The sequence below is a fragment of the Myxine glutinosa genome, chromosome 2 (assembly GCF_964187855.1).
Source record: "Myxine glutinosa chromosome 2, kmMyxGlut1.1, whole genome shotgun sequence".
Classification (NCBI taxonomy): domain Eukaryota; kingdom Metazoa; phylum Chordata; class Myxini; order Myxiniformes; family Myxinidae; genus Myxine; species Myxine glutinosa.
The window spans coordinates 113,460,263-113,484,528 of NC_136262.1; the positions used below are offsets into that span (position 1 = coordinate 113,460,263).

The 24,266-nt window shown below is 45.7% G+C and overlaps 1 protein-coding gene across 6 annotated transcripts in view; it reads right to left on the reverse strand.

Annotated features, from left to right (window-relative positions):
• The window catches only part of LOC137421400 (period circadian protein homolog 2), a 144,047-nt gene that overhangs the window by 58,028 nt on the left and 61,753 nt on the right, over positions 1-24,266 (reverse strand). For all 6 annotated transcript variants that reach the window (XM_068107424.2, XM_068107425.2, XM_068107423.2 and 3 more), the window contains exons 13-19: positions 20,833-20,943; positions 20,569-20,671; positions 13,245-13,383; positions 11,299-11,621; positions 10,727-10,840; positions 10,516-10,608; positions 9,514-9,735 (exon numbers count right to left, since the gene is read on the reverse strand). In XM_068107424.2, coding sequence (XP_067963525.2) covers positions 9,514-9,735; positions 10,516-10,608; positions 10,727-10,840; positions 11,299-11,621; positions 13,245-13,383; positions 20,569-20,671; positions 20,833-20,943 — 1,105 coding nt within the window. The remainder of the gene's footprint in view (positions 1-9,513; positions 9,736-10,515; positions 10,609-10,726; positions 10,841-11,298; positions 11,622-13,244; positions 13,384-20,568; positions 20,672-20,832; positions 20,944-24,266) is intronic.

The following is a 24,266-nucleotide window of genomic DNA, read 5'->3' on the forward strand; positions in this document are numbered from 1 at the left end:
ATGAAAATTTGTAAAATAAAATTTAAAATAAAATTACAATGGGAACTTGATTTGGAGCAGCCATGGTTGGGATTGGTCCCCGGGCTGCGGGATCTGGACATGGAGAGGTCATGGGTGATGGCCTCGGGCAAAAGTTGCCCCTTTCAAAATTTGGGTATGCCAGCCAGCTGGGGGGCTGTGATGGTGAGATTTGGACGTGGGGTCCAGCCTTGGGTGTCGAGGTACGACCTGTGTCCCACGGGGGGTCTGGTGGATTGTGACGTCCCTTGTCCGTCGGGGCGCCGTCCGAGCCGGTGGCTCGGGCCGGCAGGGTCACCGGACCCTGGTGGGGGTTAAGACCTCCAGGGGGGTCCGAGGTGGTTTCTCAAGCCTGGGATGGCAAATATTGAGGACCACTAGGGGGAAGTGTTGTGGGTCGTGCTCTGGTGGTGGCACTGCAGACGGCCAACTTGGGCCTGATGTAGTGACCACCCGGGCATGCGACCTGACACCCTCTCCCTGAGACTTTGGGACAACCGGCATGTGATGACCTGCCATGCCGTGTTGGTCGATGGACGCGGGTCAAACCGAATGGACAGGGAATGAGACAGCCTGCCGGACAACCATTGGGGCATCTGTGGAACGTGATGGTGTGAGTGACCTTCCACAGATGCTCCGTTATGATTTATGGACTCTCGGGTTGGGAAGAGAGCCATGGGGATGTGAATCGGGAGATGTGTAACGAGCCGAGCATATGGGCCATGCTCGGCTGGCATGTGTATGGCAAAGCATCCTTCTTTGGTGAGGTTAGTGAAATGTGACAAATGGTTGGCATGGGTAATCTGTGGGTTAGATGGAAATTTAAGGGTGGATTTTGAAATGTCATGGTGGACACTGTACAGTGACGCCATTATTGATCCAGGTGTGTAGACCAAAGTGTTGGAGGCTGTGATGAAATTAATAGGGTAGCAAGACACAGCTTTCAACTGGTTGCGGGGGCAACTGTGCTGATATTTGGGACGCGGGATCATGGGGATGCAGTTGTGTGGTCTTTGGGTCAACGTGGTGCTGTGTGTGTCCGAGGTGTGTGGACCATGTCTTCTGGGTGGGTCTCCTGGTGGAGCATGGCTGTTGACTGGACCTTGGTGTGGTCAAGTGTGGGTGAGCACTGGGGGGGGCTGCAGTTCTGTAGTCGGACTGGGGGATGATGGGGAGGTGCAGGGGACGTGGCTGTAGGGATGCCACGCACTGCGACCGTGCCCCCCAGGGCCGAGGTGTGTGCGGTAGTGTGTGTTGTGGCAGCAAGTGCTCACCACATTGGCCAGCTGGGGCTGGTGCAGCTGTGTTCCTCGCAGGGGGTCGAAGGATGGATGGTGGGTCGCACCCTTATGGACACTCATGGGCCATGTTGGCGTTTTGACTGCTCACCTTGTCCCGATGACCCTTGCACGGTAGGGGTGCAGAGCTGTCGTGGCCACCAGTAGTTGTGTAGTGATGATCACCGTTGGATGCGGATCCACATATCTGCCAGTGTAGTGGGGACAAAAGAGAAATTTGGGAGTATTGGATAGGCCCAATGTGAAATTTTGGGATTGTGAAGGGTGGATGACGCTCTTGGACCCGACCAACCTGCAACTACCTGCACTTGAGGTGAGTGTCTTGAGGAGTACTGTCCCAGGCTTCAGGACTTGCTTTGAAGATTGGGGACATGTAATTTGGAGTTGGGAGGCGGGTGAGAGTGATGACATGGCCGGTGAGGGGATGGAATGGGAGCCACGCAGTGTCTTGTGGGCACGGAGGTATATAATATGGAGAGCCAATTGGCCACCTCGCAGCATTAGCCGCCGTGAAGCCACCGGAAATAGTCTGGCGGCCATATTGGGAAGCCGATCGTAAGCCTGTCAAAGCAAAGGCGTGGCGCACTGATGATGCAGCTGGAGCGAATTTTAGGACCGCCGACTATTTAATTAATATAGAATACTAATATTTGAACTGATATTCGGGCTCAGAATCCCGTTCTTTAAGGAAATGGTGTTCATTAAGTTTGAAGTTGGTTCTAGACGCATTTTTCCTGGGGAATCCAATGGTTTAGAGCTTGTTTGAAAAAAAAGTGCCCAAAATTACCGCTCGGTGTTCTTTATCGTTCTTCTCATGACCCAATCACCCACTAGTAGGAATAAGAATCCTGACATGTTACACCCCTGTTTAACTCCTGTCTTCACCTTGAACCATTCTGTTGTTTCACCTTGGTCGACGACCGCACATTGAAAGTCTTGGTAAAGGGCTTTTACAAGGTTCACTAATTTTCCAGGTATGCTGTATTTCTTCATTATGACCCAGACTTTCTCTGGGCAAGGAGTCGAAAGCTTTCTAGAAATCTATAAAATTGAGGTACATCGTCGTTTGCCATTCTTTGGCTTGTTCTATAATATTCCTCAATATAAAGATCTGATTTGTTGTCATGTTATATGATGTTACTTAATTCAGTCATTATATTGTAACTAAGATGTGTATGTTTCTATTACCGAGATGTTAGAAACCACGCAGATATAATGATAACCAGAGTTTATTCTACACTGACATGGGTCAGCAACACATCAACAGTGAGTCAGTCACATAAATGACATGAAACGCTGTCATGTAGTTAACCCACACAATTCACAGTTAACCCACAAAACACACCCACACCATGTAGAGATGAGGTCGCTCTTATATTTCAGCTTGCTCTGGTGTTGCCTCACTGGTGAGCAAACAGGACCAGTTTGCAATATTTTTTCCTGATGCGCTCTTCCTTCATGTCATCATCGAGTGTTCTCACAACATGATGGAAACGTATCTTGCTGTATGATTGTGATACAGAATGTATTAAAGCAAACACATGGTTGCTGTCTGCCTCACAGTCAAACATGTGCCGATCCAAGGAAGCAAATGTAGACCGACCGACCTCAGAAAGGACAGAAGTGGAAATTGCCACTCTTATCCCACTTTCACGAGGCATTTTGCCATTGCTTACAGCCAGGAGCCTCTTGACACAGCGTTCAGTCGCCTCACAGACACGAACAACACTGTGCGAGGGAACTATGAGGCCACCCCTGTTCTTGGTAACAATCAGGCTGTACATTGGTGTGGTTTGCCATTCTTCGTTGTTACTGGTCAATGCAGAAAGACATTGGCTACACTTCAGAGTCTTCCTCACCATCCTCACCACATAGCCGGCAATATAGCCAACACATGACTCTGTAAAGATGGAAAGTTGCTCAAAATTTGGAATATCCGCATAGTCGTGGTCCTCTTTTGCCGGCGATCTCAACTCCAGGTCGTATCGTCTGGCCACCAACATGTCGTGACTCTCGTCAGGCACAGCCTGCTTTGCAACGCACTTGAAGGAAGCCGCATTCAGGATTCTGGTTGAGTCCTGTGCAGAACAGTTCCCACTTGCAGACTTGATGTCATGTCGCATCAAGAGGCGCTTATATGCGGCAACAAACTGCCAGGCCGTTGGGTTATTCCCACTTCCACATGCAATGCGGACCGCTCCAAAGAAAAGTTCAATGTGGTCTTGGCTCATTTTGTACGTGAGCAGGTATCGCAGGGGAGATGAGGCAGGTTTGACATATGTGAAATACAAAATTTTGACACTCTCTATGCAGATCATGAAACCAATGAAGGGGGTTTTCAAACGCGTATTGGTCATAACTTGACCATTCATGTTTTTGATGTTGGACAAGTAACTGTAGACAGTATCCAGGAATGGCAGGAAAAGTCCTTCTCGTGATGTCATGAGTGGTGCCTTGTAGTTTCGTGCCAATGGATTGCGAGAATTTAGAATGTCAAACAGTTTGTCCAATGTTTCAATGTATTGGCAGGTAGCCTCACTGCCCTGAAATTCTGATAGTTGCAAAGTGTCCCTGCAAAACCGAATTGCATCTGCCACACTAGTGCTCAATGTCTGAGCAGCTGTGTCCACCTTCATGACATTGCTCTTCCACTCGATGTGTTTCCGGGAGAGCTTATTTCCCAGACGCAAGCCTTCCCTCTTCTGCAGATCAAAGAGTGCCTGGATGTATTTCCACGCGATGACTTTTTTGTTGCCATCCTCCATCATTTTCATGGATCCAAGACAGTTTCTTGCAAGTTTAAGCATGTGACATGCATCGAGTACAACACAAATTTTCTTTTCGGGATTTGCTGGGTGGGGAAATGTTGGTTTCACATTCTGCGGCGTGATGTCGGCACCTAGCTCACGTAACATTGTCAAATGAGCGGACGGTCCATCGCAAGTTAAGGAAACCACCTCTGCACCGATATCATGCAATTTTAGTAGACATTGTGTCACCAAATTCGCCTGTTCCTTCCCCGACAATCCATTTATCATAAAGTATGCTACAGGCACTTTCCAACTGTCATTCAGTGCAACCAGCATGAAAACCAGTGCGTTGCTGGCCTGGGGAGCACTGTCATCTTGGACTCCGTTTCCGATGTCGACGTACCCCAATACCTTGTCCCCTAAAAAGTCAATTGCCTTCATGATGGCCATCTCGTCTAACATCAGGCTACACAGTGTTCTCTTGCCAGTCTCCTTCTCTGCTTTAAACCGGCTCTCTAGTGTTTGGAATACAACTGCACTAAAACCAGGTGAATCGGCTTCCCAATATGGCCGCCAAGCAACTTCCGCTAGCTTCAGCCGACAGCCGTCATTGGCTCTCCAGTTTATTATATACCTCCGTGCTTGTGGGTGGCGTATGTTTTTGTGTTGTGGTTATGTGTTTTGATGTGGTCGTGAGAGTGGAACCTGGAGAGTGAGTGATGATTATTGGAGATAATGAGGGGTGATACTTGTGCTTTTGGAAATGTGTGATGGTTTAAATGTGAACTGGGGGATTTCACATGTAGCAGGCCATGGCAAGCCTTGTAACACCTTTTACACCATCTATGGAATTGTACTGAATTGTGCTGAGTTGTGTGGAGAATTGAATGGCAGCGGGGGAGGAAGTGTGTTTTGGGGTCTTGTGGGTGGGGAAGGTGTGTGTGTCCGCAGGTACAGAGCAAGCTCTGAGGAGCGATGCCTGCGGGCCCCCCTCTGCGGCAATTACCCCTGGCAGCCGGTGGTAACTGGAAATTGGAGCTCGTCGGTGGAGGGTCTGGTTGGGCGCCGCGGGGTGAGGAAGTCCCCCGGTGACCCGTGTTGCTGCGCGAAAGCAGGAGGCAAAGGAGCCTGGTGTGTGTGGAGACCCTCACCGGCGAGGTAACGGCGGAAAGGGGCTGTTGGGCTGTCACGGGGCCAAGAGGTAAAGGGGGGGAGGGGGGGCAATGAACTTGTAAGTCGGTTGACTTGTTTTTGGGACTGCGGGCACCACAGCCTGATGCGCCCCCACCATCTTTTTGTGCGGTGCCTCCCCGCTGCCTAGTTGAGGAATGCACACACACGCGAATGACATCAATGCCATGGTCCTGCAGGGGGGTGTATTGAAATAAGTGCTTTGTTGATTTTTGAAATGCCTTGATGATTTTTGGAATGAGGATGAGCGGTTAAGGGGTCTGTGTTGCATGAATGTGGGCGAAATCTACCGAGGGTCCGAGCCATGTCACTTACCTGCAACATCTGGACAGGGCCCGAGGAAATTTAGGGGGGTGCATTGGGATGGCCCCGCAGGTAAGGTTGTGTCTTGTGGCATCCACCGGGGGACGCGGTCTGTAGACCGGGGTATGTACAAAGGGTAGAGTTTTGAGTTTTTTTGGAAAGATGGTTAAGTTTTGTGGTTAAGTTAGTGTTGCGTGTTGTTTGTTCCTCCCTCCGCAGGAACAATGAAGAAAATGTACATACTTGCATGATGGTTAAGGGGTTTAGCATGTTAAGGAAGTGTAGGTAGGTAGTCCGACTCACTTCCCACAGCCCTTCCTGATTTAATTCATAGGTTAATTAAGTATGTGACAGTAAGTGTTAAGGCTGGAATGGTAGCGCCTGCGGTGAACCTTGCAGGAGCTACGGTTCCAGGGGGGGGGGCTGTGTTATGAATTTGGTAGAGCAACATCTAGAGCTAGGTAGATCTGAATAGGTAGGTATTCGACTGTCGTGACAGGGACTCTACATGTAATAAGTTCTTGATGTTGAGGCGTTTGTCGGGGTAAGATGTATGATTGTGGATCTACCTGGAGATTCGAGTGTTAAGTAGTGAGGGATTAAAGGTAACGCCCCTGTGAGTCTCACCTAGTAGTCAAACCTTTGTCCATTATGGCACTGCAAACCACATAAACATTAGTTAGGTCCTTAGCGCAACATTAAATAATTCCTTTCCCTGACAATGACTTCGGAACAAATGGACAGGAAACCAGGCCAAAAAACACCGCCACAATTGGCCGCCACCGTTTACACCTCCAAGGCCTACAAACCTCGCCTGGCACGTGTTATAACACAAGGACCGCGGGGTCGGGGACGGGAGAGTGGAGCGATGCCGCAGAGGGCGTGACCTGGGCGAGCCGGCGAGTTGGGAGGCTATTATTGGCTGAGGAGTGCGCCAATGTGACCTCATCGGCGAGAGATATTATCGACGGTCGGACGCCATTTTAGGGCAGTTCGTTGGCAGTTGGCACTCAGCAGTCGGCAGTTCGTTGGCAGTTGGCACTCAGCAGTTGGCACTCAGCAGTCGGCACTGAACAGTTGGCACTTGGCTGCCAGCACTCCCGCAGAGAGTCGAGTCGAGTGGAGTTCAAAGGAGTCCTTCCTGTCCCTGGTCAAGTGGAGTTCGTTTGCTTTGTGCAGCCCTGCGTTGGACCGTTGGAGCAAGGGAGCTCGTGGTGTGGGTGTGCCGTTGAACCGACGAGGCCTGGTGGCGCTTGGAGGCGGACGGAGAGGGCCGCGGGGCCGTGTTACACTGAAGACGAAAGGAGCCAGATAAGCCCGATCTCCGCGTTTACTACACTTTACATGACAAGACGTGTTATTTTCGTATTAATCTCCCTCATATCGTGTTTGATATCTGTTGTGTGTGGGATCCCAATTTAGGCTTATTAGAGTTATTAGTACTAGGGCATGCCCGTACTATATATATATCTAAAATTATATCCCCCCCCCTCTATTTACATGAAATGGTTTGGTCCAAAGTGAACGGCTTGCGAGTGGTGACAATCCCCCCCCTCTATTTACATGAAATGGTTTGGTCCAAAGCGAACGGCTTGCGAGTACGGTGTTTTTTATCGGACCCGTGGAATTATAGATAGTAGTTTTAATTAGTTTTAAAACATAGTTTAACGGCAACATAGTTTTCCAACGTGAAATAAATGAATACGCTCTCAAATGTGCCGTCCGAGGCAGAGTGTGTTCGCCACGTTCGGCACACGCGATAGCTCGCTGCTCTCTGATTGGTTGAATCGTTTTTTGGACATAGCTCGGTAAGTAATTGTCCGATTAATATGAAACCTTGAAAAGGCACATCCTCGGGTCCCCAGCAATATACCTGGCAAGTTTAAAGTATATCGGACCCGTGGTTGTCGAGAAACAGCGGTCACAGACAAACAAACAAACAAACAAACAAACACACATACAGAGATTACTGGAATTATAGATAGATTACCGGCGCGGGCTTTTTCACTGTCTTTACTTTTCATTAATAAATCCTTGTATTATTTTCTGTATATATCTGAACGCAGTTTCCTGGGTGTTTGATTTTAGTAGATAAGGCGGCGGGGCAGAGCTTTGCTATGTCCGCCATTCCGCGCGTTTAACTTTAAGTGTTGGATTTGGAATCCGCATCCGCATTGAGTTCTCGCCTCGGGAGTTAAAGCCTCGCAATTGGCCATCCGCAACTGTGGTATTAATCGCGGTTGCGTGACAATAATAAAGGTTACCTTTGGAACAGCTATATTAAAGCTCGAGGTCCGGCTTCTTCTTCCTCAATCCCTGAAACACGGGCTTTTAAAAGAGGTGAGTGAAACAAACGAAGTTTTTTTCCAAGTAAATTGATTAATTATTAACTTGCCAATGGTACCTTTTTTTTTTTTTTCCAATGGTACCATTTGTATTATTGGACAACAGAAAATCAAAGTTTTTTTTCAAGTTGTAAGATGCTACTCTCATCGAGTCATGAATAATACACCACCGTAAAGGCCGAGCCTAACAATAGATGTAACGCCGTAATGACCATGACGTAATGACGTCTTACTACAGCGCCATCTATCTATAATTCCAGCAATCTCTGTGTGTCTGTCTGTGTGTCTGTGTGTCTGTGTGTCTGTGTGTCTGTGTGTTTGTCTGTGACCGCTGTTTCTCGACAACCACGGGTCCGATATACTTGAAACTTGCCAGGTATATTGCTGGGGACCCGAGGATGTGCCTTTTCAAGGTTTCATATTAATCGGACAATTACTTACCGAGCTATGTCCAAAAAACGCTTCAACCAATCAGAGAGCAGCGAGCTATCACGTGTGCCGAACGTGGCGATCAGACTCTGCCTCGGACGGCACATTTGACAGCGTATTCATTTATTTCACGTTGGAAAACTATGTTGCCGTTAAACTATGTTTTAAAACGAATTCAAACTGCGATTAAATTAAAACGATTCATCCTAACTGCGATTTGCGAACTTCCGGACAGTGACGACTGTCCGGCAGCACGCTTTCCGGCATCCAATCACAGAACGCTTTGTTGCGTAGGCGTGGCCGATGTGAGACGAGCGGAGCTGAGCGCGTTACGAGCTGACCGCCATTACGGTACGTAATTCGATTTCTTATGCGCATTATTTCTCCCAATTCATTCATCTCCCAATTTCTCCCAATTCAATTCGTATCACTAATAAAAACGAATTTGCGATTCATTCGCTTTCCTGCGCGTTTGTGCACGCGATGGCGATTGCTTTACCAAACTCCGGAAGCCGTTCGCTTTGGACCAAACCATTGCATGAGGGGGGGGTTCTGTGGTCGTTGCGAATGGACCAAACCATTCATGTAAATAGAGGGGGGGGATTGTCACTGTACTCGCAAGCCGTTCGCCGTTCGCTTTGGCGTTGCGAATGAACCAAACCATTTCATGTAAATAGAGGGGGGGGGGATATAATTTTAGATAGATATATAGTACGGGCATATATATAGTACGGGCATGCCCTAGTGTTACTAAATCCGTCATCCGAACGTCTAGCGTCTGGTATTCAGCCCGTCGCCTACGGATGTCAGATAGAGTCAGATATCTGGGTTATGGAGTTAAACTGCCATCAGCAAAGCGACGGGATGGATTGAGTGCTGGATGCGGGGAATGACGTACGCCTCTGTAGAGGCCTAGCCTAGCGCTAGATGTAACTCCGTAATGATAGCTCAATGAAAAGTTCGTGACAGACAAAGGGATGGACAGACGGAGAAATGTGGCTACTTTAACAAGTTCTTTATGACCATGAAATTTACATGTCGCCGGATACAAGGTGATGCATGTTACCTCATGATAACCATATAAGAATTAATCAAAATAGTCCCAACTTTCAGCTTAAATATCAGAAGCACTTGTTGTCTTAGGGTTGGTGTTGGGGGAGAGGGGACTTCCTTCCTTACTTGACTGAATCCAAGTGGCAGAAGGCTGCCATGGTGGCTGCAGCAGCAGTCCCTTCAAGTAGGCCTTCTCTTCACGCAGTGTGTGAGCCGACAGCAATGCCGAGGTCAACTGGCCTCTGCCACCGCCGTTGCCTCGTCCATCTGGACCAATGGCGCCAGATGTCGAAACAGGCTGGTTGCCTTCAGTGAACTTTGCATCTTTGTCATTTGTGTTTGGGGTACCTGCAACAGGAAGGGAAAAGTTACAACCTAACATGCAAACTAACGGTCTACTCCATGAATTAATGAATGAATGATCGTTTTAAGGCCATTTTCCCCGCCAGAGCGGGGGGTTAGCCTTGCGGACCCCATGACAATCATGGTTCCTTGTTTGAGGCAATGTTTTTATGGCCGGATGCCCTTCCTGACGCCAACCCTTAGTCGCCTCTTACGATGCGCAGGGATACGGTGTACCTATTCTAAACCGGGGTACACACCGGGATCATTCATCCCAGCAAGATGGTACTCAATTTCCGGACCTCGGAAGGATGACAGGCTGAGTCAACCCCCCTGGCGTTAATTTAGCGATCGACCGGGATTCGAACTCAGGATCCGAGGATCCCAAGCCTGTGCCCTAACCGCTAAGTCAACAACAGGCTTTTCCATGTAAACAACAGGCAAAAACACCATGTAAAATAGTAAACAGAAAGCCCTTTTCCAAAACCCGTGATGACAGTTGTCCAAATAACTGTGACCACTCAACGCTTTGTTATTACGCCAAGTTCATCACAAGCCGTTTTCACCTTCACATGAGTGGGAGTCCACCTTAGAATAGGAGATTACCTTCAATCAATAATAAAAACTGCTCATGTCTATCAAGTTCTCCACAAGGATAGGACTGTCTAACACAAAAGGTATGTGTGCAGGTGATATCACACGTGTTCATCTCATCTCTCTTCAATGGCGTCACGACATGTAACAGTGACTTGGACAAGTAGAACAGTGTGAAACAAGCCCTCTTACCAGGTGTAGGTCCAGGTAAGAGATGCAACAAAGTGGGTAAGAGCAGGTGCATACCCTCACCGCAATCCCTTACATTGGCTGCAATGTTCATTTCTGCAAGATGAGAATCACAGAAAACCCAGGTGACAGGTGCTCAGGGAGAACAATCTTTACAAGTGATTTGAGTGAGTCAATGAATGAGTGAAAGGATCGTGCAAGGTGGTGAAGAGACCTGCTGCATGCACATCCTCCTTTTGACCGTGCCCTCCGACGTGCACCACGGTACTGTAGAAACTGCAGAGGCTGGTACCCGATACACTGCCCACCTGGTGAGGAGCCTGGTGAGCTGGGGGTTAGAATGCAAGATATTTTGGTGAGAAAGATGCTGCATGGATTTGAGATTTCCTTTCACAATATCACACTCGTCTCTAAGCTGTCTAGCCTGGGTTTGAAGCCCGACTCAGCTATCAACTGTCATCCTGGTGTTTCTCAGGCAGGGTGATTCATCAATGTTTGTGCCGTCCCTCGGATGGACGTTAAACGGGCGTCCTGTCTGCCGGCATTAGTCAGTGGACCTTAAAGATCTCACCGTGTCCTTCAAAAAAACAGGAGATGAGCCTTAGCCGGCACCATGGACAAAAAATCCAAATTCCTGCCCTAACCAGCAAGGGGCACCGCATCAGTGGCACAGCTGCACTCCCAGCAATGATACAAGCCAGCAGCCGCAGGCTGCACACAAAGTGAATGATGTTCTGGTTTATACTGGGATTTACAATCGGAACAATATTTTAGAAAAGGGCTTACCATCATTGTTTTCAGGTTTCAGAAGATGACCAGGAGGAGGAGGTGGAGAGGCTGATGGGAACTGGGATGAAGAGTGGCTATGAGATGGGGAAGGGCAAGTAGATGTGGGAAGAGCCACTGAAGACACAGATAACCCCGCATGCGCTGATGGGGAAGAAGTTGATGGGGGAGAGGCGGATGTAGCAAGTGGAAGAAGAGGAATGGGAGAAGGGGATGTAATAGCAGAAGGATTCTCTTCGGATTGTGATGATTCTGTGTTGGAGGAAAAGTGACATTTCCTTTTCCCGCTGGAGGTGCTTTTTGACTGGCAGCTATCTAGGTACCTGGGTTTGGATTTGAAAGGTAAAGCAAGGAGAAAGGAATGGGTGGAGGTTATTCATCTCATTGAACTTTGCAGGATTGTGCATACCGGTACCGGTATGCTAAATGAGGTTAATAATGACAATTCTTCACTCAGTACATTCCTCTTTACTCTGAAAGTTTTAAATCCTCTTCCATGCACTAGTCAAAGCATCCTCTGTCAAATGCTAAATCCAAGTACTGCTGGCCTGGTTTAAACAAGCTAGACACCAAACCATACAGATGCATGTTTCTTTCAATCTCTGATAACGGATCAATGAATAATGAGGACTTAAAGAATGGGCATGTGGAAAATTGAGAAAAATTGTGAAAAGTTGTACACACATACACACAAACAAGCACACACAAACAAGCACACACAAACACACACACGCACATGCACACACAGACACAAACACACACACACACACAAGTACACACACAAACACAACCACACATACAAGCACACACAAGCACACACATACAAGTACACACACACATACAAACACACACATATACAAGCACACACAAATAAACACACACAAACAAGCACACACATACAATCACACACAAACACACACACGCACGTGCACACACAGACACAAACACACACACACACACACACACACAAATACACACACAAACACAACCACACATACAAGCACACACAAGCACACACATACAAGTACACACACACATACAAACACACACACATACAAGCACACACAAATAAACACACACATCCAAGCACACACATACAAGTACTCACATACAAGCACACACATACGAGCACACACAAATAACCACACACATACAAGCACACACAAATAAACACACACATACAAGCACACACAAATAACCACACACATACAAGCACACACAAATAACCACACACATACAAGCACACACAAATAAACACACACATACAAGCACACACAAACACACACATAGAGGCACACACATACAAGCACACACAAATAACCACACACATACAAGCACACACAAATAACCACACACATACAAGCACACACAAATAAACACACACATACAAGCACACACAAACACACACATACAAGCACACACATACAAGCACACACAAATAACCACACATACAAGCACACACAAATAAACACACACATACAAGCACACACAAACACACACATAGAGGCACACACAAAAAAAAACACACACGCATACACGCATACAAGCACACACACAAACACACAAATGCATACGTACCCATATAAACACACATACACGTGCACACACTCGTACATGTACACACACATGATGGTGGATACATTGAGATCTGGGAGGGCTCCGTTCCACCTTCTGAAACCCGCATTTGGTGTTAACAACCAACGACACACACAGACACGGGTAGTAGTGAGTGATTTGAACAATAAAATAGAAGCACAATTTCAATTATTTGATCATACTATGTGAACACATTTTGGATGTACCATATATTGTCACAACTCTTGGTTGTCACGTTATTACGTCAATTATCACTACTACAGTGTGATGTTATAATGTGTGATTAGAATGAATTTGGAGGTGGTTTGATTTTGTGCGTGGTTAAAGAATACCTCCAGTGTCACACTTACCGTAAGATACCTTGCAGGCACACGGCTTGCTGATAGGACAAAGCCTGGGATTTGGGTTTGGCCTCTTTTCCTGGGTGGCTCGCTTGATTCTCAGCCCCACTGACCAGCTTTTTCCACGCCACTTCCTGTCGAGGTTTATCTGTGGGAAGAAGAGGAACGTAATGCATTGGATTGGGTATGAGTTTGGCATCCTGGAAGAATGGGCAGTAGACAATTTGCATACTCTGTTAATTTCTACAATTGTGTGTGCCCTGTGCATCTAATCCAAACGGCTCTTTGCAATTCAGCCTTTCATTTTGTATTGCACTAGAACATTACCCGGAGCGTGATTACATCACCCCCGTACAGTGACACACAGACACACACACACACACACACACACACACACACACACACACACACACACACACACACACACACACACACACACACACACACACACACACACACACACACACACACACACACACACACACACACACACACACACACACACACACACACACACACACAGTTCAATTTTGACTGAGTAAACTTACACATGCAATTCTGACATGTGAAAAATTAGCACCACCACTTATTATTTTTCTGTTGATATTCATCATTGAATGAGACCTACGTCATGTAAAATGTGACTCCAAGACCTCTCCTCTCCCCCTCCCCCCACCAGCCCCACTCTCTCTCCACTCTTTCCTCTTCCCCTCCCTCCACTCACTCTCCCCCCACACCCACTCACTCTGTCCCCTCCACCCCTCCCCCATCTCTACCCTCTCACTCTCTCCTCTCCCCCTCCTCACACCACGCCCAACCAGAAACGGCTATTACAATGCATTTTACCTTTTAAAACATCAATATTCTTCTGAATTCCTGGTTTTGGCAACCGAGTCTTAAACCATCTTGGCCACAATGAAAAATGAAATTAGACAAGTACAGATGCATTCAAAGTACACCGCCCCCATACAAAATAAATAAATAACATCCTCCAGCACAGCATTGACGGGGCGCCTCTGGCGCCCAGCGACACCGCCGTGCAGCACACATAGAGATGGTATTGGGAGAGAGAGGTTACAACAATTTATTGATTAAATGCATAACTAAAATCAATAAAAACTAATCATAAAATAATTTCTTAATCAATTGGTTAATAGCATACCTCAACCACCAGTGTTTCATCTGAAGCTGTAATTTTTTGAAAATTAATTAAATTAATTTATCAAAAATTAACTAATTAATTGATTAACCCGCTTCCGCTTCCAGTCTTGCCGGCAAGGTTACGTTTTTTTCGCAGCTGTCCACGCTCTCCACGCTATCGAAGTTAAGTAATTGTTCCCATTTGTATTTTCATCAAAACTGTATTTATTTTATGGTGTGTGTACCTACAGTGGGTCCCGAGGAAAATTCTCGGTGTAAATCTTTCATACCTGTATAAAAAATCGTGTTAATTCGTGTCGTGTCTTTTGAGGCCTTGTACCGTGTCCTACCTTGAGGCTTTGTTTTTCTCTCAGTGGTCTGTCATTTGTGCTCCAACTACTTTCGTTCTCTGTTTTTCCCAGTCTTTTCACCCCATACTTCCTTGTTTAAAATCTCAACGAAAAAAAACCAACCAAATAAACATTTCCTTCTCTGTTCTTATTCGTTGTTCTTATTCGTTTATTCGTTGTTCTTATTCGTTCGTTCGTTCTTCGACCACGTGTTTCTCCCCCATTTCCCCAGATAGTTTTCACTGTTAAACTTTAAAATGTTTAAACTTTCCCCTGAAGTACTGTATTCTGTCGTATATTATAACACCTTTTTCTTCTTCTTCTTTAAAAGGTTGCTTTCGACTTGCTCACCAAATCTATTCATCCCAAAAAAAAAATTCCATCTCTTACAGTTCCTCTTTCCTACATTCCCTAAACTCACCTGCACTCCACCCCCCCCCCCCCCCCTCCAGCATCCTTAAACGTATTTTTAACTCGAAGGTCACAAGAAACTCATTTTGCAATAAATGTTCGTTTCCCATTAATCGTACACTTTCTAAAATCCAATCTCACCACTCCCCTCAAAATCTTCCCCATCACCCCTCCCCTCCAAAACTTAACCATCACCCCTTCCCCCCAAATCTTCCCCATCACCCACCCCTTTCAAATCTTCCCCCTTGCCCCTCCCCTCCAAATCCTCCCCATCACCCATCCCTTTCAAATCTCCCCCCTTGCCCCTTCCCTCCGAAACTCCCCCCACACCCCTCTCCTCCTAGACTCCCCCTCGCTCCTCCCCTCCTAGACTCCCCCCTCACTCCTCCCCTCCAAATCTCCCCCATCTCCCATCCCTTTCAAATCCCTCCCCTTGTCCCTTCCCTCCTAAACTCCCCCCGAACCCCTCCCCTCATAAACTCCCTCCTCGCCCCTCCCCTTCAAATATCCCCAAACTCATTTCTTCTCCATTTCCCCCCTCTCACCCCTCCTCCTCAAAGTGTCATCCCCGCTTCTTCCCCCTTCCAACTCTCACCTCCATCTCCCCCAACCTTCTGCCTCGCTCTTCCCCTCCTCAAATAACACCTCATTGTGCCTCACCCAATCACCATCAAACCTTTTGTCCGCCCCATCCTTCCCTTTCTCCGAGCTATTCTGAAATCTCTGACACACCTTCAACAGCTCTCCCTACCTCTTCCTCCTCTTCCACATCTTACCCGACCCCTCCTCCCCCCTGTTCTGTATCCGATGCTCCCCCATCCTCTTCATTAACGGTATGGACCTCAAACATCCTGGGCCTTCATTCAAACTTAACTCATCTCTCCATACAGGTTGCTTCTGACAAACCAGACGTGATCTGCTTAACAGAAACTTTCCTCCTTCATGATGTCTCTGATTCCTTAGTATCTCCTTCCCTCCTAAACTTTACATGGGGGTGTGGTTCCTTAGTATCCTTAGTATCAGATGCACATGGCTTCTCCAATGGCTTGATCTCTGATCATCAATTTGGTTTCAGACCAGGTCACTCTCCTCTGGACGTGCTGCTTCTGCTGTCTCAACAATGGATGGAGGTCCTCAATGCCAAACAGGAAATTAGAGCTGTCTCCCTCGACATAACACATGCCTTCGATACGGTCTGGCACCCCGCTCTGGTCACCAAATTCTCCTCCTTTGGTATCCATGGAAATCTCCACGCATGGCTGGCGGACTTCTCTCTAGTCATAGCCAACGTGTGGCGCTGAATGGGTTTCTCTCATCTCCTCTTCCTGTTCAGGCTGGAGTTCCCCAAGGCAGTGTTCTGAGCCCTGTGCTTTTTCTGGTCTTCATCAATGATCTCTCCGACTCTCTTGAAAATCCTCTCTGTCTCTTTGCTGATGACTCCACTCTCTGCCACTCCATTCGTCATCCCTCAGATCGGCAGTCTGCAGCCTCCTCACTCTCTGCAGACCTGGACAAAATCACAGACTTGGCAAACAAGTGGAACATGTCTTTCAATCCTGACAAATCTCACACTCTTACGATGTCTCTCCGAAAAGACCAACTGGACAACCCTCCTATCCACTTTCTGAATAATCCTCTCAAAGAATTTCTGTCACTCAAGCTTTTGGGTCTCACTATCTGCCATGATCTTTCCTGGGAAAACCACATTTCAAATCTGGCCTCCAAAGCCAGTCGCCGACTGGGCATCCTCCGTCGTGCGAAATCCTTCCCTGGCACACCTGAGCTCCTCACCACATACAAGGCTTTCATCCGCAGCTCAATGGAATGCTGCTCTCCCCTCTGGGCTGGTGCTCCTGCCTCACACCTAGCTCGTCTTCATGCTGTTGAAACCAAAGCGTACAGAATTATTGGAATCTCCCGTGATGAAGCTACCTTCGAGGGCCTTTCACTTACTCACCGCAGGCAGGTTGGTGGTCTTTCTGTCTTCTACCGACTCCTCTCCGGCCTTGCTCCTCCAGCTCTCTCTGGGCTCTGTCCCCAAAATATTCCTACAGGTCGCACAAGATCTGCCTGCAACCCTCTTATGGTTAAACTGCCAAAATCAAGACTCTCTGATCACCTTCACTCCTTCATTCCTCTTTTCTCCCGCCTCTGGAACAAACTCCCTCACTCTCTTCAATCCCACTCCTCCCTCCAGGTCTTTAAAACAGCTGTTCACCACCATTTCTTATCTTCCCCCATCCAAAACCTTGATCTTTTCTACCCCTGCTAATTTCACCCCAAATCCACTTTTTTGAAATACCAACTTCTTTCCTGGAAGTCCTTGGTGTCCTTGTGTTTATACTTCTCCCACTCCCCCCTCTTCCCACGCCGCCTCCCCCCAAGCCCTCTCCTTCCCACACATTCCCCATGTCCCTGCTCTCAAATGTTGTGTTTATGTGCCTCCCCTTCCCTCCCCGTCTTATCTACCGCTCCCCTTTTTATATACTTCGTTTGTTTGTCTGTTTGATTTGTTTGTGTGATAAATGTTAGCTTTTTCACGAGCCTCGATTATGTATACAAAAAACAAAAAACAAAAAACAAAAAATCAAAAATATATTTTACAGCCACATCACTTGGTCACTGTCGTGTCCAAATATCAGCTTTCTAGCTCAAAAGGTGCCTGAGATATTGCCCAGATAAGAAAGAAAATAAACAAGTGTAGATACATTCAAAGTATACCACCATCATGCCAAATAAATAAATAACATCCTTAAGCACGGCAAGGCGCCCGGCGATACCGCCATGCAGCGCATAGAGACAGTATTGGGAGGGAGAGGTGTACAATGATTGATTGATTAATTGCATAATTAAAATCAATAAACAACGATCGTAAAATAATTCCTTAATAAATTGGATAATAGCAAACCAAAACCACCAGTGTTTCACCCGAAGCTGTAATTTTTTGAAAAGAAATAAAATATGTCATTAATCGAAAAAATTGAATAAATAAATTGATTAATCAGTAAATAATTAATCGATTAATTGATTGATCAATAAATCAAAAATATCCTTTGTAGCCACATCACTTGGTCATTGTCATGTCCAAATATCAGCTTCCTAGCTCAAAAGGTGCTCGAGATAATGCCCAGATAAGAAAGTACTTAATCGATAATAATTAAGTAACTAATCAATTAATTGATTAATCAAAAAACAAAAAATCTGTTTTTTGACAAAGTACTTGCTCACTATTGTGCTGAAATTTCAAATTCCTATCTCAAAGGATGGCTGAGATATCGCCCGGACAAACAAACAAACAAACAACCAGAGTGAAAACCGAGTACTCCGTTTCAGGGCGCGTCATCGCCGGGCCTCCTTCGGTGCCCGGCAATAACGTCATACAGCACCTGGAGATGGAATGGGAAAGGAGCGGTGTACAATATTGAATTTGAGTTAAGATAAAGCCACGAGAGAGTCAGAAAATTGCGAGCCTTAGAAAAGAGGCCTATGAAGCCTCATACCATATACAGTCACATGAAAAAGTAAGGACACCCCATGTAAAGTTTGGACTTTTTCAACATATTTCAACATACAGTTATTTGATCTTCATTTCAACAATATTGATAGATAAAGGTGATATAAAATAACAAATATCATGAAACATTTACATTTTGTCGTCCATTGTATAATTTAAATAAACATAAATGCAAATTTCGCATGTGGAAAAAGTAAGTACACCCCTACATTTATCACTACTTCAAATACCTAAAATTAGAATCAGGTGCACCAGCTCAGGTGCAAATGATTAGAACATCGTTGGAGAGGATCTTCGAGGAACCTGTCTTATTTAAACCTCAGAAATTTAGCTTGGTTTGCTCTTTGTTATTGAAGTGTGCGGCGTCACCATACCTAGATCAAAGAGCTCTCTGAGGCCTTCAGAAAGAAGGTTATAGATGCCTACGAGTCTGGGGAGGGATTTAAAAAGATCTCCAAACAATTTGAAATAAATCATTCGACTGTCCGGAAGATCATCTACAAGTGGAGAACATTCCAAACAACTGCCAACTTGTTCAGGCCAGGCCGCCCCAGAAAGTTCAGCCCGAGAGTAGACCGCAAGATGCTGAAAGAAGTCTCAAAGAACCCCAGAATGTCATCACGGGACTGACAGGTAGCTCTTGCCACTGTTGATGTCAAAGTGCATGAGGCTACCATTAGAAAGAGGCTGCACAAATTTGATCTACATAGGAGGTGTGCCAGGAGGAAACCTTTGCTGTCCAGAAAGAACATCAGGGCAAGTCTAAAGTTTGCCAATGAACACCTAGGCAAAGACCAGCACTTCTGGAACAATGTGCTCTGGACAGATGAGTCAAAGGCAGAGCTATTTGGCCAATGTACCAGAAGACATGTTTGGCGAAAATCAAAGAAAGCATTTGATCACAAGAACCTGATACCAACTGTAAAGCATGGTGGTGGAAATATTATGGTTTGGGGCAGCTTTGCTGCATCAGGGCCTGGGCAGCTCACCATCATAGAATCCACTATGAATTCTTCATTGTACCAGAGGGTTCTTGAGGATAATGTGAGGCCATCTGTCAGAAAGTTGAAGCTCAACCGAAGGTGGACCTTGCAACATGACAATGACCCAAAACATACCAGTAAATCCACCAAGGAATGGCTGAAAAGAAAGAAATGGAGGGTTCTGGAATGGCCAAGTCAAAGCCCGGATCTAAATCCCATCGAGATGTTGTGGGGGGATTTGAAACGAGCTGTGCATGCAAGAAACCCTTCAAACATCGCACAGCTGAAAGAATTCTGCATGGAGGAGTGGGCAAAAATTTCTCCCAGTCGATGTCAGAGACTGGTAGACAGTTATAAGAAACACCTACTTGAGGTTGTTTCTGCCAAAGGGGGCAATACCACCTATTAGAGCCAAGGGTGTACTTACTTTTTCCACATGCGAAATTTGCATTTATGTTTATTTAAATTACACAATGGACTACAAAATGTAAATGTTTCATGATATTTGTTATATTATATCACCTTTATCTATCGATATTGTTGAAATGAAGATCAAATAGCTGTATGTTGAAATATGTTGAAAAAGTCCAAACTTTCCATGGGGTGTACTTACTTTTTCACGTGACTGTATGAAATATGGCGGTTGTGGAATATAAATAGTGGGTGGAGTCAGGCGACCTGTCCAACCAATGGGTGGAACACACACACACACACACACACACACACACACACACACACACACACACACACACACACACACACACACACACGGCTCCTTTTATAGTGTAGATTAAAACCAGCAACTGAAGCTAATGAATCAAGTAAACTCCTTCAAACTAGTCATCTGTCTGTTGACATCCCGGTATTACTAGATCTATTTGTGGGACGCCGGTGCTGTTTGTGGATCCATGATGAGTTGGGCAACCTCATCATACCTGCCGTCTTTTGCGTGGAGGAACGGCTGTGGGCGGTGGGTTTGGCGCCCGGAACGGCTCCCTTTCGGCTGTGCATGTCCGGATACGTCCGGTGAAGAGACGGCTGTGCGCACAGATGCGTACGGAAAGAAAAACACAAACCTCGACACTCAACATCATGCTGAACCTTCAGCATCACTGAGCGTGGCATATGAGCCAAAGAGTGGAGGAATGTAACACAACTAGATAGGAGAAAGATAAGATAAAAAGTTGGATGTGCTGTACATTGGTTGGGGGAGCAGCATCTCTGCTGTCGCTCGAGGATCCACCACCAGCCTCGTGTGAACCATTGCTTCCTTGGCTGCAGTACCCACTGCTTCCATTTCCGTGCACTGGCTGTGGGGTGAAGGATGGAGGATGGAGAGGGGAGGATTGAGGAGAAGGAAAAGTTGGGAGGATGAAGGCCCACATGGCAAGTGAGATGTAGGAAATGAAGACATGGTGGAGTTTCGTTACCGTACAGCTTTTCATTTTGTTTTGTTTTTTTGTGACTCCAGATGAGGAAATTCACGAGGGGAAAAATGCTTTTTTAAGGACAATCACACCTGTGTCAACCTCACTGTGATCTGTACACTTCTGTGATGAATATATGCAATTATTTGTGTACCTTTGTGGTTTAGTGGGCGTTGGCAGGATGGCCTAGATGTACACACACTCACCTCCAAGATGTCTAGCCTGGGTTTGAATTCCGACCCAGCTATAAACTGTCATCTCGGTGTTTCACAAGATCACTTACTAATGAAAACAAGAAAGAGCAATCAGAGATTGGAAACCCTCACCAGGATGTGTTTTAGTGGTTTTTAAGGCTTTTGTGTAAAAACAAATATGGCGGCCGAACCACGTGGCCGATGATGTCATCATTCTTTTTTTTTCTCCACCAATTTTCCCGAGATTTATTATGATGTCATAATGGAGGAACCTATGACATCATTAACATGTGTCATTCCCATATTATTAACATGTCCACATACGGTACATGAAAAACGTTTTTTGATGTGATTATGGGAGATATAGAGGTGCAAAATTTTTCGTTTTTTCAAAGATGGCGCCCGTACCATGTGAACTCTGACGTCATAATTATCATTATAAAGTTCTGCAGGTGGAGGTGCACCTATGGTGAAAATTCCCTGTCAATCGGACGAATGGTTGTAGAGAAAATCATATTCATTCTGTGCGGACAAACAGACAAGCAAACGGACTAAAATGCAATACCCTCTCCTCTGGCGAGGGTAATAAGAAGTTATCTTCCTCCTGATCTTGTCTACATGTGATACCAGTTCGCACACACATACATGCATACATACACATACATAATGTACATACATCCACACACATACACACATAAACATACACACATACATACACACATCCATACATACCACACATACACACATAAATGCATACACACATACATACACACACATAGACACACACACACACACACACACACACACACACACACAATATATACATACATACACACATACATACATCCACCCATCCATACATACATACATGCACACACACACACACACACACACACACACACACACACACACACACACACACACACACACACACACACACACAGATGTGTGGCTCAGTAGCATTGCCCTCAGGGCAAATTTGAATGGGCACTATGCTACCAATATGAAAAGGTGATGCACCCCAAAATCTTCATTGAATAGCAAAGAAGATGGTCTTTTCACATCTCCTTAATGTAAACATTCACATCAATTGGCTTGAAACATAGATCTCTTCATACAGGTATTGAGGGTCACTGAAGAGAAAACATAGGGGCCAAAGATCAAAAGACACAAAAGTGTTGCAAAGGGGAAACAGAAGTACAAGGTTGTATGGAAGCAGCACAGTATGAAGGGGGGCAGGGGTGCAGGCGAAAGGGGAAAAAGGGATTATTAGGTCAGTTCAGAAACATGAGATGGATAATCCTCGTAGAAACAGAGGTTCAGAGAAACAAATCACAAATGGGACAGATAGAACAATGTGATGGATAGTTATTGGAAGAAACAACATTATATATGAGGCCTTCAGGAAGTATTCACACCCCTTGACTTTTTCACATTTTGTTGTTACAGCCTGAATTTAAAATGGATTAAATTGAGATTTTTTTTGTCACTGATCTACACATAACACCCCATAATGTCAAAGTGGAATTTTTTTTTCCATTTTTTACAAATACGTATATTGGAAATGAATTACAGAAATATCAAATTTGCATATAAGTATTCAACCCCCTGAGTCAATACTTCATAGAAGTGCGTTTGGCAGTGATACAGCTTCGAATCTTCTTGGGTATGTCTGTATCAGCTTTGTACATCTGGATTTGGGGAGGTTCTCCCATTCTCCCTTGCAGACTTGCTCTAGCTCTGCCAGGTTGGATGGGGAGCGTCGGTGAACAGCAATCTTCATGTCTTTCCACAGATTCTCAATGGGATTTTCAAGTCTGGGCTTTTGCTGGGCCACTCAAGGACTTTCACGTTCTTGTTCTGAAGCCATTCCAGTGTTGCTTTGGCTGTACAGTTCCTATTAAACATACATCTTCGCCATAGTCTCAGTTCTTTTGCATTCTGAAGCAGGTTTTCCTCAAAGATTTGCCTGTATTTGGCTCCATTCATTGTTCCCTTTATCCTTACAAGTCTCCCAGTCCCTGCTGCTGAAAAGCATCCCCATAGCATGATGCTGCCACCGCCATGCTTCATCTTACTATAATTCACCAAATGTCCGTCGGTCGGTTCGAAGGTATTGCAAAAACGGCTCAACCGATCGTAACGATATTTTGCGTGGGTATTCCTGGGACCCCCGGGAGTAAAATAGGCTATATTGTTTTTTTCCAATTTTTCCAATTTTTCCAATTTTCCAGCTTTTCCAAACACGATGGAATAATATTTACCGACATGAACAGTGAAGTGGCTTTTGTTGAAATTCTACAAATACTATTTATTCTACATACCAGGAGAGAGTAGATCGACTCCTGACGAACTCTTCCTATATAAACGTGTGGCTCCGAAGTAACATGGCAGCGTGTGCAAACCGACTGAGAAAGACGTGTAGCGGCCGCTTCCGTTTTGCAGAATTCAATCTTTTTTCAAAATTGGCGCCATGTACTGTTTAGATTTTGATGATTTGCGTGTGATATGATTCAACGGATGTTTATATGAATCGTTTAAAATTTAAAAAAAGCCTTCAATTTCTGATATTTTGCCTTTTCATTTGGTTGGGCCTCCCAATTGAAGCCCCACCCATAGGGCGGGTACCGTTGCTAGTGGTAGCAATGGTGTTAGATGGGTGATGAGCTGTGCTTGGTTTCCACCAGACATAGCACTTTCCATTCAGACCAAAGAGTTCAATTTTCGTCTCATCAGACCACAAAATATTTTGCCTCATGTTTTCAGTCTCTTCCACATGTCTTTTTGCAAACTCCAGGCATGCTGTCATGTGCCTTTTTCTCAACAGTGGCTTATGTCTGGCCACTCTCCTATAAAGCCTAGAATTGCAAAGTGCTGCAGAGACTGAGGTCCTTCCGACAGGTTCTGCCATCTCAGACAAGGAACTCTGTAGTTCTGTCAGAGTGGTCATTGGATTCTTGTTCACCTCCCTGACAAAGGTCCTTCTTGCCCAGTTGCTCAGTTTGGTTGGAC